The sequence below is a fragment of the Phalacrocorax aristotelis genome, chromosome 5 (genome assembly GCF_949628215.1).
Source record: "Phalacrocorax aristotelis chromosome 5, bGulAri2.1, whole genome shotgun sequence".
Lineage (NCBI taxonomy): Eukaryota > Metazoa > Chordata > Aves > Suliformes > Phalacrocoracidae > Phalacrocorax > Phalacrocorax aristotelis.
The window spans coordinates 29,539,352-29,553,459 of NC_134280.1; the positions used below are offsets into that span (position 1 = coordinate 29,539,352).

A 14,108-nucleotide genomic window follows, 5' to 3' on the forward strand; every position below is an offset into this window, starting at 1 on the left:
TCATTGTAATGAATACTGATTGTGTTCAGTTCATGGGTAACCTGTAAGCCAGAGTTTTTCCCTGCAAATTATTTGATGGGCAACAGCTAATAACTAATACATTCAGGAGAAATTGTGGTTGAATCAGGCACAGTTAGGAATCAAAAAAGAGTTAAGTTCATTGACGACTACACACCCTAGAATAGTTTTTTATCAACACCATTTAGTTTTTATTGATGCAGTGATACTGTTTTCTCCTGGCATGTCCAGTGGCAGAAGTTTTAATGAAATGAGTGACAGACTCTGTCTGTGTTCCTCAGCCTTCTATGCTGCTATGGGCTTTGAATTAGTGTTTGTTTTATCATCCTTATGATTAAGTTCTTTTTCAGACTGAATTTTTTATGCTGAGATGATAACGTGCAGAATTAGTAGGGTATCTGTGCTCATTTTTGTCAGTAGGTAAAGTTAGCACCAGTGGTTTAGTATCGCAGGTAAGTTGAATGAGTGAATATAATCTTAGGACATGGAGCTGTGGTGGTAGAGAGAAAAGAAGTCAAAGCCTTTGTGTGGCAAACAAAGCATCGCTGCATCTGAAGAAGAACGCAGAGATTTTTCTCTACATTGTCACACAGAAATTAACAGGCTGGCAATATAAACACCAATAACAAATAATTCTTCTAAAAATAGTTTATAAACATCTGTGGTAGGGTGTCAATGTGTGAAAAGCAAGAAATACGCAAGGAGGAAGAAGTTTTGGGAATCTGGGCTGTTTATGTTGTTTGTGCAACTTCAAGCTACGTGGTTGTAATAGCCAGCAAAATGAAAGTACTTCCTGGTTTTAAGCTTTATTCTAGCAATTTTCTCTGACCTTATCCAGTAAAATGTATTTCTGTATCTGATTGCTCCAGAATTACTGCTTTTAAGATTCAAGAAACAGAAGTGATTGCCAGGTCTTTTACTGAAACCTTATAAAGTTAGTTTCTGGCATATAGTTCATGAGCAATCCTACTGATTGCAGATGTGACAGAGCTGTGTAATTCATGTAATTGACTAAAAATTTCAGTCAGTTCTGATATTTATTCTTTATTTATAAAGTGGCCCTGAGGAAAGGTTTTTGATACGTTCAGCCTAGTTTCCCAGCCTGATAAGAGAGTCTGTTGTGTAGCAACTGGATGAAACCTTCCCCATCCTGAACCCTTGTCCTTCAGCTGCCAGAGCCACATTTTGTGAGTAAGGTGGAGTCCTTTGCTTTTTCCTATATTGGTTAGTCACTCTTCTGGCATGAAATTAGCAGTGGAGTCCTGGAGGGTTAGCAGTCTTGCTGACTTGTTTTTATACATGCCATCTAGGATTACCTCTGCTGAAAATAACCAGTAACCAAAAACCACAAAGTATGAGTGTTGAAAATACTTTCTTAAATCATTCTTAAAGCTTAAAGTCGGCTATAACTAATCAATTTGATTTCTAATAACTATTTTTGAAATCCACAAAAGCCTAGTGGCAAAAGATCTTGGCAAAGGCAAGCTGAAGTTCATCTTCCCTGAACATCATCACTTCCCAGCTCCTGCTCCTGCCATTTTGCTTCATGTCAGTTTTGCTGTACCAAGGAGAACAGGGAAGAGCTTCCTCTTGGGATTTGTGGCAGAGGTTTTTGTGTAATTAACTGGCTGAGAGGCTGCCTGCGAGTGACAGACAGTGCCTCCTTCAGTCCCCAAGTGAGTGGTGTTAATTTCCTGCAAAATACAGGGGAACATATTCCCATCAGTATGTCCACACAACTCTTACTAACTCTTACTAATGAGAGCTGGGTGCTTAAATCAAAGGGGAAATTGCCATCTGTGGGCCAGGGCTGCATCCCGAATCAGTGAATGGTGGAATTGCATCGTCTCACTGGCTCTTTTTTGATGCATTGTGTCTTTCAGCAACTTCATTGTTTTTCCTCCTGTTGCTATAGCTATCCTAAGCCAAGGTTTCCTAAGTAAACCACAGAATAATCTAGTATTGGTTTTGTCGGTATGCCACATAAAGTGCTCTAAAGCTGGGATTTCTGGGAAAAATAGCAGAGGGAATTTTGGCAAGTCAGGCTGGTTCTTCTGGACTTGCTCAAAAATACTGGTGGATTTGGTTCCTGTGGACAGCTGTTTGTCTGAAAGCTTCCTTTAGTACACTATGAAAGTGATTCAGCCCCCTAATCCATCACTGGAAATCTCTGCTACCATTCAAGACGCTTAGAGGAATCACATTTACAGTTCTAATTGATAGCCACTGTTTTGACAGGCAAACAGATTTCTCCTCCCAGTGGCTTCATGCAATTGGCCTCCAGCAGACCTTACCATTAGCACAATTCTACTGAAAAGAATATACAAGCTAATAATAAATCTGTAGGGAAGGATGTTAACCACAAACTACTATGTCTAATTAGTAATGTACAATAGCCAAGGCCAGGGAGGGAAGGTATTATTTATTAGAAGGACTGATTTTGACAGTTTAAAAATGCAAAACCATCCATTATTTATTATGCCTAAACACATCTTTCAAAATACAGTATATATAACTCCACTTCTATTTTGTCGTTATTTCGAATGTTACTGTTTCGTAAAAATGCCAGCTGTAGTAGATGTGCAGAGGTGGAATTTCTGATGCTTTAACCTTAGAAGTTCATTGTGGAACCTAAAAACAAGTCATCTTAGATTTTCTCTTTGACTTTACAACCTCCCTTTCCTATTCAAGAACCATCTTGCTCCCTCTTATAAGCCTCCCTTCGAAAGAGTTTCTTCACTGTGTACTATCTCTTAGTTCAGAGTTTCTCAAGCACTCTGAGCAGTGCAGAGCTCAAATACAGTCTAATGCATCCTGCTGAGAAAGAGTGGAGACCGTTTTTGGTAGCTCAGCTACTACAGAGATCTCTGCATCTCTACTGCATATTGCTGCACAGTGTCTCGGAGGCAAGAGTGCTGGTTCCCAAGACACATTGCTTTCGTGCAGTCTCCAGCAGAAATCTCCAGGAAGAGGTATTTCTGTAGCAGTGCAGGAGTAGAGCATATGAAAGGAGTATGGAGCAAGGAGGGGGAGAGAGAGTGTGTTAGAAGAGAAGGAAATGAATGAGGAGAGAACTTAAATGAGTTGGGGGAAAAATAGTCAAGGGGAAAAAGCATCATAGCAAACTGGTTGGAAAATAAGGCAGGTAGATGTGCAGTCATAATGTAATCATAGTTCTGAGGTGATCAGTAGAGAAAGAATAGGACCTTTTAAACTGGGCAATTAATTTTTACAGTTCATGCCTCAATTTCTTCATTTGTAGAATGGATATAATGATATATGCTCAACATCAATTGATTGTTAGAGGGTCACTACATTCCCATAGAGAACAGAGCTTTCATGAAGGCTGGGGTGTTGTCACAATTAAAACACATGGGAGTCCTCTGTATTCCTGCTGTTTTTCAAGGGTCATGTTTTTCCTGGAGATCTCGTTGGAACCTGCAGTGAGCAGTTTCACTTCATGAAAGTCAGATAAGCCCCAACAAATCCCCACTGTGGCTTGTATAGGGAGGAATGCATGTGGTTTGGTTGAGAAGGTGAATACTGCAGTGGTGAGATGATTAGCAAGTCTGACACCTCAAAGTATCATGGCTCTGAGTGCACATGTAGCAGGTTTGCAGTTTTGTTTTGCAAATGTCATGTATTTAATTTGCCTCATGAGTTTTGTACCTGCAGTTCTAATAATGTCACAGTCGCATGTTGTTTTTCCATAGCCAGGAGGGCTGAGCAAAAAGCTCTGTAGTGTGAGTGGAGATTCTCATATAGTGCCTCAGTAGCTGAAATGCCAAGAAAAGCACCAAATACCATGAGAGATATGATAAGAGAAAAATGAAGAGTCCTTCCCCTTATAAACACGCATAATATATACATATACTATATATATGTAGTTGATACTTCAGTGAATTCTGGGGTCATGTGACTAGTAGTAGGGGAAAGAGACACACAACAGATGAGGAGAAAGCATGAAACAGAAAAGAAAAAACTCAGCAGCCTGTTCTTGAAAAGTTGGACACCCAAAGAATTATCTTTTAGCTCCCTTCAGTTGCTCTTTTCCCTGTCCCACCTTCAAGTGGTTCTCAGTTACCTGCAGAGGACTGGAGGTGCTGGTGGGACACCAGGGATACTGGCCCTCACTTGACTGCAGAATTTCCAAACCCACATCTCAGAAAACCACAAAGTCAGCAAGTAGTTCTGGAGGGGCAGCTGGCAACATCTGCACAGGGAGTCTCTGTCTCCTACTTCATCTTACTGACTGAACCTTAGAGGAATAGGTTCAGTCAGAAACTGCATTTATCTTTTTCCTGCATGACAGGAAAAACAGATTTCTGGAAAAATTAGTAGCTAGCGTAGCTGCCTGCTTCTCCCTTTCTTTTAGTGGAGAGATGAGAAAATGGGTGACTATGAAATGGGAATAAGAAAGCAGAGTCAAGGGCTTAATGCTCTGGTCCTTTTCCTTTGCTTTGAGTGTGGAGTTACTACACCTGGGACATGGGTGTGATAATCGTGTTCCCCTGGGGTCAGCAGGTTGGTGTTTGCAGACTCCATACAGAGTAGGCATAGCAATGTTGCTGTGCTCTGTCTGGGACAGAATTAGTATTCACTTCAGAAGGAATTACTTGCCTGTAGGGTGGAACCAAGTGAGGGAAATGGCTGATGCCATATGAAAGCAGGGGAAAAAAAGAGTACATGGGAATAATTCCTTGCTTGGGTGGAGGCTAATTCCACCAGACTGTGGCTTGTTGCATTGGACAGACTATATATCAAATTTTCCTTCTTCTGATCAAGCTGTAAATCACAGCTGTGCTCTATTACTGTAGTTTTTTCTTTCTGGTTGTGTGTGATGTGGGATGCAGAATTCTTGTACTGGTGACCAAAAAGATCAGCAACATGGTCATCAGATGACTGAAGCATCATTTCATGGAAACAGATGCATAGCTGCCATTCAACATCACCGTTTTCCTGGTCAGATAATAATAGTGGTGACCCCCTCTTCATAAACGCTATCTCCAACACTCAGACTACCTCAGCATGCTTTCTAAAACCAAGTTCTTTGAAGTATGAAGGATGACTCTTCATAGCTGCCTTCTGTTGTCTACATTTACATAGTAGCCAATGAGAGCTGTTCTGTTCCATTGATTCAGTAAATGGACTTCATGATTTAGCAGCAACCACTTCTAATTCAGGTGGGCCAAGTCTTAGCATACCATAACATTCCTTGGTTTTTGTCTTTCATCATTTCATATGCTGCAGAAGTAAGAGTTGATATATGGTACAGATGGACAGAACTGTCCCACTGGTAAGGATTTCCTAATACCTAATTACCAGGATGAGTTACAGTAACTCACTTCTATCCAAATTACGCGCGAGTTCCACATCTGAAAAACAAGGATATGGGGCTGAAAGGCTTAGGGAAGATGATGGAATAAAAGATTTGGGGATGATTATTTAGATTGCCTTTGTTCTGCAATTTCTAGGCAGAAGAGCAACTTCTTGCATTTCACATGCCAAATACCCTCCAGTCTTTGACACTGAAACAGAGATAATGTCCAAGATGATTATACCAGCAATGAAGATTTTCTTTTATTGCTGTCCCCATGGTTGATACTCACAGAGTAAATTTCACTGTGTAATTTAGGGCTTCTGTTTGACATTTCATTTCTACATGTGACCCTCTCCATTGAAGGTTATAGATTATTTACCTGTGAGGTGTTACAGCAAGCAGCTTCTCAGATTTGGTGCTGGGAATTCTTTCATTAGCCCTTAAGTCTATGAACAATGTGATGATCCAAGTATTAATACAAATGTGATTAACTGTCTTTTCTCAGCTTTGTTTGCTTTGTTCTACTGATCCCTACAAGTTACATAATGAGTAGGATGTACAGGATATGTATTAAAAGCAGTTCCCCATTGTAGCAGGCTTCATGGCAAATTTATTTTCCTTTTAGCAAAACTTCAATGGGGAAAAAAATTGCATGTTGATTTATTTTGAATGAACTCCTGGAAGGCTTACTAAGTATGCCATGTGGAAAGCTCCTTGAAGTGCTGAGGGTTAATACTCTCTGCTCTTAATTTCAAATTCCAGATAAATATGGTTTCAGCTTTGATCCTATCTGGACTAATTCTTTGTCACTGTACTAATTAATTCAGCATACTGCAGAAAAGATGCTAATTTGGGCATCAAAGAAATTAACGGGTAGGGGGAGGTTGTGTTTAATCAGAGTTGTTAAAAAGATAAGTTTTACTCCCATTAGACTAGATCTGGAAGCTCAGTCATTTTAGTCTAGCTCCAGCAGCCTGATACAGTAAATTTAAAAAAAAAAAAAAAAAAAAAGCACTTGTTCACTTAATGTTGACATAACAGGACCAACATATATTGGTGTTAATAACGTGGTTTTCTTTATATTTGCATTTTCTACATAACCTTCTCTTTTCCTGCTGACCATAACCAATTTAACTCTAATCACAGCATTAGAATAATGTAGATTATCTCCCAAAATAACGTGAAGATGGCTAAACATGAGGATACTCATATTCATTAAGTTTAGCTACATTTGCAAAATACAAATAATAATTGTAGCACAGGACATTTTAACAAATTGTTGTGTGCCTCCACTGATAAAATAAATCAGAGGCTAGGTAATTGCTTCCCTTTTCATGGGAACTATTTTTGATTGCTAAGCTGCCCTGTTGTTCACTACGGAAAGCTGCTGCTCTTGCCGCCTGCCTCTCGCTTGGTGCTGCCCTGGGAGTGAGCCCCAGCAGGTTGGGAGAGCAGGGAGGCACCAGGCTAGCCATGTAACTCTTTCCTGCAAGCGAACCTCACCAAATCTGATTAAAAGTAGATTTTTTTTCTTTACTTTTCCAAACCTCTTTCCAACTTACCAAACAGTATTGGTGTTATACACAGCACTGCCCAGCCCAGTGGTGGTGTTCCCATTTTACCCCTTTCTCTCCCTTTCCCCAGAGTTGGAGGCACTACCCACCCAGGAGCAGAAGGGACTGAAATGGCCCTCTCCTTTGTTCGCAATCTTATCAGGGCTTTTCTCTCACCCTGCCAAATCAGGGAGGCTGGGTCAAAACCTGCTCCTGGGGAAGGCTTTTTCATGAGGAGGTCTTGCTGCAATAGGTCTCGTACACTGGGCATCTCGGTGCCACTGGGGCTAAATCCTCCACAGAAGGAATGGCATCCACACTCTGGGAGCTGGGGGCTGGCAGCGTGGCAAGAAAAAGAGATGCTCACCCTTCCTGGCTTGTGGGCCCCTCTGCAGAGCTGCCCTTTTACCAGAAGTTTAACTCATGCTGTGGAGGTACTTTCATCACGGATATTGGTGAAGATTTGAACAGTGTTGCCCAGCCCTTGTTGGCTGCGCTCTGTTCTCAAAATGTCAAAACATGTTTTACCAAAACATGTTCTCTTCTGTCTGTAGTTTTTTCAGCTGTTGCAAAGCTCTTGGTCCCACTGGTGCAATACTTAATAGCATACTTCTGTCCAATAAGTAAACATTTAATAACAAACCTTTTAGGTATTTAGAGAGCCACTAAAAATGTAAAAGATGTATTTCATTAATGCTGCTATTAACATAAATGTAAAATGAGCCTGGCCTGTAATCACCAACAAGTCTGACTCACTGAGGATCTTTACGGCAATGCTTAATACTCTGTAAAAGCGTATGTATGAAAGTGATTAATCAAAGCACAGCCCTGCTTCTAGAGTATTTCTTCTGCTGTAAAGTTCAGTGATAAAATAACTTAAAACACACAGCAGTAGTGGCAGTTAATAAGCTTTTTATAGTCCCTGTGTGGACCTGAAAATCATACCTTATTAGTATCTTTATCTTTCTTGCTCACTCATTCATTCTTACTCACATTTAAATTTAATTTTAAGGGCTATTTCTAGTCTTTCATAAGGGAGCTGCTTTAATAATCTCAGCATTTTTCCCCATTTGCTGTGAAATGACTAGGAGCCAGAGCTTTTGTTATATGTACTTTACAAATCATTCTGGTTTTTTACAGATCATTTCTGGAGATGTCAAGATTTTATAACATTGTTAGGCTTTGTATCTTGCTTGACTGTGTCATAGGCCCTCTTGAATTATTTCCCCACAGATGTTTGCTGTTCCATTATGTACCCTGTTAGCTGCAGTGACACCTACTGATCTAGGGTAACTGAATTAACTAAGAAATCCAAATTGCTGAATTTAGTCAGCAAGCTGCTTAGGGTTCCACCCACCAGATGTTTCTCCTGTTGGAAGTCTGGGACTTCATAGACCTGCCTGCTTTTTAATCCTTGAAGCAAATATCAACACATCTGAGATCTGGAAGCTTACGGCTCCACACGGAAATGAAGTGTTGCCATGACCACAGCTTTAGGCCTTGCATATAAGACGTTTATCCCAAGTATAACAAAGCAGGCCTATAGAAGGTTTGTTTTAATTTTTATCCCTTGGAAGCCTTGAAAAGAAGCATACATGTGCTTTAATGTTATAGCCAACAAAATGATAATAAATACTTCAAGAAGATGACACACATTTGATATTCAGAGACTTCATTTAATATGCTTCTAAGGGGAAAGTTTTTAGTTATTTGCAGGGCACCCTTTGAAACTGATAGAAATAGGGTAGTTCCTCACTTTGCACAGCATGTTTTCAACTGTTGGATATGGGCTTTTCCCATAAGGATGAAGTGCTCAGAAGTCTGATCACATAAAGAAAATCCCTTTATGCTTTTGTTTACAGGAGGACTATACTCCGAGTAGTTGGAATATTAATTTTCTCAACTGAAAAGTATACTAAGGTTATTAGGGCTTTAACTTCTTTAACAGTACTTCCCAGGCATTTACAGTGGATAATCAGAGAACTGGGGCAGTCACTCAACCTGGGAAGATACAGATTTATTTCCTTACTGTCGTTATGATTACAAGTGGCTTCATTTGACTTAAATTGATTATAGATAGATATATAATGAAAGGATACAGCTGATCCATTTGTTTTCAGGTCTTCTAGTTATATTTCTCCATTTGCTACATAAGGTTTTCAGGGTAACTATTCCATCAGATACTAAGTTGAAGAGAATTTGGCTGTGCACAGTATAGCAAAACAGACCTTTTAAAAATTTGTGTGCCAAACATTATTTCATTAATGTTTTTATTCTTCTGACAATAGTATTAATACGTAAGGCAGATTTTACCACCATCTAATTATTTGTTGCCTGGAGAACTGGAAACTTCAAATCCTAAAGCAATTCAGTTTTCATATAATTTTAATATGGATTTGATTAATTCCGTAGTATAATTTTGACAACAGATTTTATCCTGTCCTTGTTGAAATCACTGGAGGTCCTCACACTGATATCAATGAGAACGTGATCAAACCCAGTTGGGCAGCAAGTACTCTTACTTCTTTTTTTTATTGTTATTATTCCTGTAAGCAGTAGAGAACCCACCCAAAATTACAATGGGTGCAGATTAATTTATTGTCGGAAGCCCATGGCAATTAGAACACATCAGTGAGCAGACAATAAATTTTAGGACAGGGTGTATACATTCAGGCAGAGATGATACCATGGTTTTTGTGGTTTAATGCTGTCTATTCTATATTACTTTTCTTAACAGTGTTAAATTTTTGCTGCTTTTGTTTTTTAATGTTTGTGCAAGATTTTTGTCGAGCTGAAAAACATATAACAATAATAATAAAAGAGAATGGATTTTTATGGTATAGCAATGTGCAAAAGAGGCTAAAAATCTGAACATTTCTCTGGCCTTGAGCTATATGCTGTATACTTAGTGTAACAGGTAAAAATTGTAAGCCTGCACAAATCCCATCTGAAGCCAAAAATAACAAAACAACAAAGTTGTTTTCATCAAGACCCACTCACTATTCCCAATTTATAATTACACTGGAACTTGCCGGTTTTATGGCAAGAGCAGCTTTACCAGCAAGCAGCACTATTTTTGCTGAGTTGTCATGTTGGCAGTTATTACAATCAAAATTGTCACTTTATTTTATTCAAAATGTATTTCCCCAGTAAGCAAGAAATAATACCTAGACTTGAAAGGGGTGTATGTTAAAGATTTTTATTTTTACATTTCTCTCGAGTATGCAACATATCCAACTTCAACTCCCTGCAGCAATACAAAATGCCCAAGAATGATGTTATCAAAATCAATACACACTGCAGTCAAATATGAGACTCCACAAACCCATAATTGAAACTGTGGGAGAAAAGCGGGCAGCCTGAATATAAACAAAGTACCGGAGTTGGATTATGACCAAGATGCAAGTGCTAATACAGCCTCTCTTGAGAAAACTGCCATGAGACCTTCCCAGCATGTGCAAGTGTTAGAAAGCAGGGGTGTTTCAGGTGCAGCCTGCTGGTGCTCATCCCCAAGTAATTTATTGTTTGGCTGCTTGACATGTCTGTAGAGAGCAATAGATGCAGTGTTTTATCTAGCTTTTCTCTTTTACCTGGGTCATCTCGTTTTGGTGAGCCCCTCTTGCTTGTATCTTCTCACTCTATATGTACAACCTCTGTCTCTCTCGTGTGTTTCCCGACTGCTGCCTTCACTGCCACCACCACCACCCTCTGACAGGGTTTGTGGCTCCACAGTCTCTTGGGACTGCTAGAACTCAGAAAGCAGCAGTAGAATCAGTGTGCTGCTCTATACTCAGGAAAAGCAAAAGCATAAGCATGGAAAGTATCAGCTGTCCTTCTGGAACCACTGAAATGAGTAGGGACCATAAAAAAACAATTGAAGACTGTTCATAAATGAGGTGTATGTATATTTTTATCAAAGGATCCCTCAAAGACACCATCTATCTCTATTGCCACACATAAGAAAAAGGAAGAGAAAACCATGCGCTCTTCCACTCCCAGCACAGTCCTCAGTAGAGCCACAATAAAGCATCTCATGTTATTACCTGTGGTATTTTCCCTCCTTCTCATTAGCACCACATGTTACATGTCTGTTTCTGATGCCCATCATGCCTTTTCTAACCAAGTTCTAATTGTATAGAAGACTTGCTGCAGAGTCCCTAAGAACTTTGACCACAAGCTCAGAACTATTGACTAAACTCACAAACAATTTGGATCATTTACTTATGAGCCTGACAGAGTATTTGCAAGATTTCTGCTTTGGTCAGAGGAGAAACCTAAAGTCAATGATTTACAGCTTAAGTATATGCACAGTAGTTCAGCTATTCCACTTGAGGCATTTTGGGCTGACATGAAAAATAAAAAGGGTAAAAGAAAGATCACCGAGGCAATGCTGCAGACTTTCTTAGAAGAGTTTGATGTTTTGAGTCAGAGTAATTAGTTTGCAATACGGTATATTTAATGAAGAAATCATTATGTTCTTTTACATTGTTGTCATGCCTGCAAGGACACATTAACTTGCATGGGAAGACACAGATTGATCATTTATGTACTTGTGGAACTGAAAATTTCAAATTGGGGAAGAGAAGGGGAGGTTTTTGTATTTTTTTGGCCCATAATTCATGAGCAGATTTGACATACTTGACCCCAGTATTCTGTCTAGCGCCATCAGAAATGAAATATAGCTCCCTAGTTCAGTCACCTTTTACAGGCTTTGTAAAGCAGACTTAACGTTATGCATATTTGTACGGTGTATAGAACAGCGGGACCCCCAAACTGATTGGGGTATCTGGAGGACTTTCATGGCATAAATATTACATGACAGTATATAACTAGGCAGAATGAAAAACCCAGAAGTACTTTAAAAAAGAGGTCTTATGAATTGTCTGGTTTTGTACTCTCAGAATATAGTGATTTTATTCTTTCTGAATTGCATCCTCACTTAAACAAAGAACAAATCCTTACATTAAGGCCAGACATGAATGAGAGACAATAATTACTAAGAGCAGAACACATGATCCAGTCTGGGTGCTGACACCACAGCCACTACAGATTACCTTCAGAGAGCTGTCCTGTGGTAAGAAGAACCTTCAGCCACTTTAAAATGTGCTATATTAATAATCTAGCCCTGCAGTGCCTTGTATTTCAGGTTTGGTGGAGCTCAGTTTGTAACCAGACCTTCCTACTGTATATGGACCATTTTATACTGGTAAATTATTTTGCAATGTGGGAAACTTACGAGTGACTAAGATAAAAACTCACAGTGTTTTGATTGCCGAAAATTTCTGTGGTTTATGATAGATAAGTAATGTTTTTTCTTCTAGCGATTATTTCCTCCTGACTCCTTCCTTGATATCTTAAACAGATTTGGAAAGAAGAAAGAAGATAAAAGTGGGAAAACAGATCAGAAGGGGAATCCAAAACAAGGCATGCTTAAAGAGGAGGAGCTGGAGAAAATGAAAGATGAACGTGAAAGGTAAGTAAATGGTGGCAGCATCTTTGTTCATCAGATTAAAAACTTCAAAGCAAGGGATTGTTTGAAGGGACAGACAGACAGCCTGGCTGGGGATGTCCCAGACCATACCTGCTGGCAGTCAGGTCCAGGCAACGCAGAGCTGGTCTCCTGACAAGTCAGGGCTGCTGTATGACAGGAACTTGATCTCCAGCAGTTTCTGTGCACCTCACTGTGGTGGCTGCGATTCAGATCCCAACTTCTGCTAAGCTGGTGAAGATCAGTTCCTTCAAAACCTGTTTCACGACTGCCCATTCCCAAGGCCAGCTGACTTAGTAATTTTTTTCTCTACTTCTCTAAAGCAAGAACCTCCTTCCTTCTGTCTTGGCAGCCTCTGCTGTGTTTTCCAGACCTTCAGACCTCTTTGGCTTCAGGTGGCTGTGCCATCAAATGGTAGTTTTTGTACTTAGGTATGTTCTTTTCTGCACAGTATTTGCTGGTTAGCCACATGTTGCAGAAGTGTCTAGTCAACAAATGCTGAGTATGCCAAGAGACACCGGGAAGAAAGCAGGTTCAAATGGTTAAAATCAGTCTGCAGAGGTAGGGGTCTGCAAGCAGTGGCGTGGGTGAGATGGGTAAGGCAAGAAGTTAGGTGTGCGCCAGCTGTGAGTTACCATATTTGTGAGGTAAGGCTCTGAGACTGGTGTGAATAAGCCCAGTTCTCTCTCGTGTTCATAAAATAGTCCCTTTTCATGCCTAATCTTAGCAACTTTTTTTTATCTTTCCAGACAAAGAGAATTTTTAGTTTTCTGCTTTCCCCCATCTCTGCCCTTCAAGAACTGGGGACAGTTTGTAAGTGCTGACTCTCCCGTTTCCCAACGCATCCAGATGTATTGCATGATATGCCGCAGAAGGTCTTTGTTTCCCTCTGATGGCTGCTATCAGAAAAGTTAAAGAGCCCATACTCACTGGCTCCCAAGAGGTATCTGCGGTTGCTGCAAAACTTTCCAAGTTGTAGTAATATGGGTTGTCAGGGAATGGGGAAAGCTTTCAGAGGTCTCTTTACTTCACCGGAGCATCCTGCTCTGGGAGATGGAATAGAAGCAGATATGGTTCCTTTTGGGCAGGCAGGGTCTCTCCACCTGGGCCAGCCTTTGGTGCTGGTGCTGGTCAGTGCCCAGGCAAGAGACACTCTGCTTTCATTTGAGTCATGCAGTCCATGGTCAGCTGTATAAGTGGTAGCTAATGGGTTCAATAGGGAAAAGAAATAAATCCAAACCCCAACCCTTGAAGTCTGCTGCTAATATTTACCATTTTAAAAGCTAGTAAGGTATCCAGTTGCTACAGTGCTGCTACTGGATATGCTTAGCCAGTGTTTAAGTATTTAGTTCATCTAAGTTAAGTAATGTCAGGAGAAACTTGGTACCATTTGTTCTAAAATTTCTGTGCCGTGTCCTTGATTTTGCCAGATTGATGAGGGCCTTTATTTTAAACTGCTGACTCCCAATTTGGATACTGGCAATTTGAGAGGTATGTGTCCTTCATTTTAAAGAAGCCAGTGTCTTTTATTAGGATCCTGGCAAGCTAAGAAGCATGTATCCCATCTGTTAAAGGGCCAGTGTCATTTACTAAAATGTTGGCAGGCTGCAAGGAATGAACCCTTCTGTCTAGAGGTCTGATGTTCCAATTGGACACGAGATAATTGTTCTTAATACTTCTTTAGCGTTGTATGCTTTTTTAAAAATTACAGTCACTGATTGACAGTTAC

General features: G+C 40.0%; 1 protein-coding gene across 4 annotated transcripts in view; it reads left to right on the plus strand.

The window, feature by feature from the left end:
- Nucleotides 1–14,108, plus strand: part of PARD3B (par-3 family cell polarity regulator beta) — a 442,892-nt gene that overhangs the window by 328,254 nt on the left and 100,530 nt on the right. For 3 of the 4 annotated variants that reach the window (XM_075093709.1, XM_075093710.1, XM_075093711.1), the window contains exon 19: nt 12,254–12,364. In XM_075093709.1, the coding sequence (XP_074949810.1) occupies nt 12,254–12,364 (111 nt within the window). Of the gene's footprint in view, nt 1–12,253; nt 12,365–13,809; nt 13,872–14,108 lie in introns of those variants that run through there. The other variant, XM_075093712.1, reaches the window with a different exon arrangement.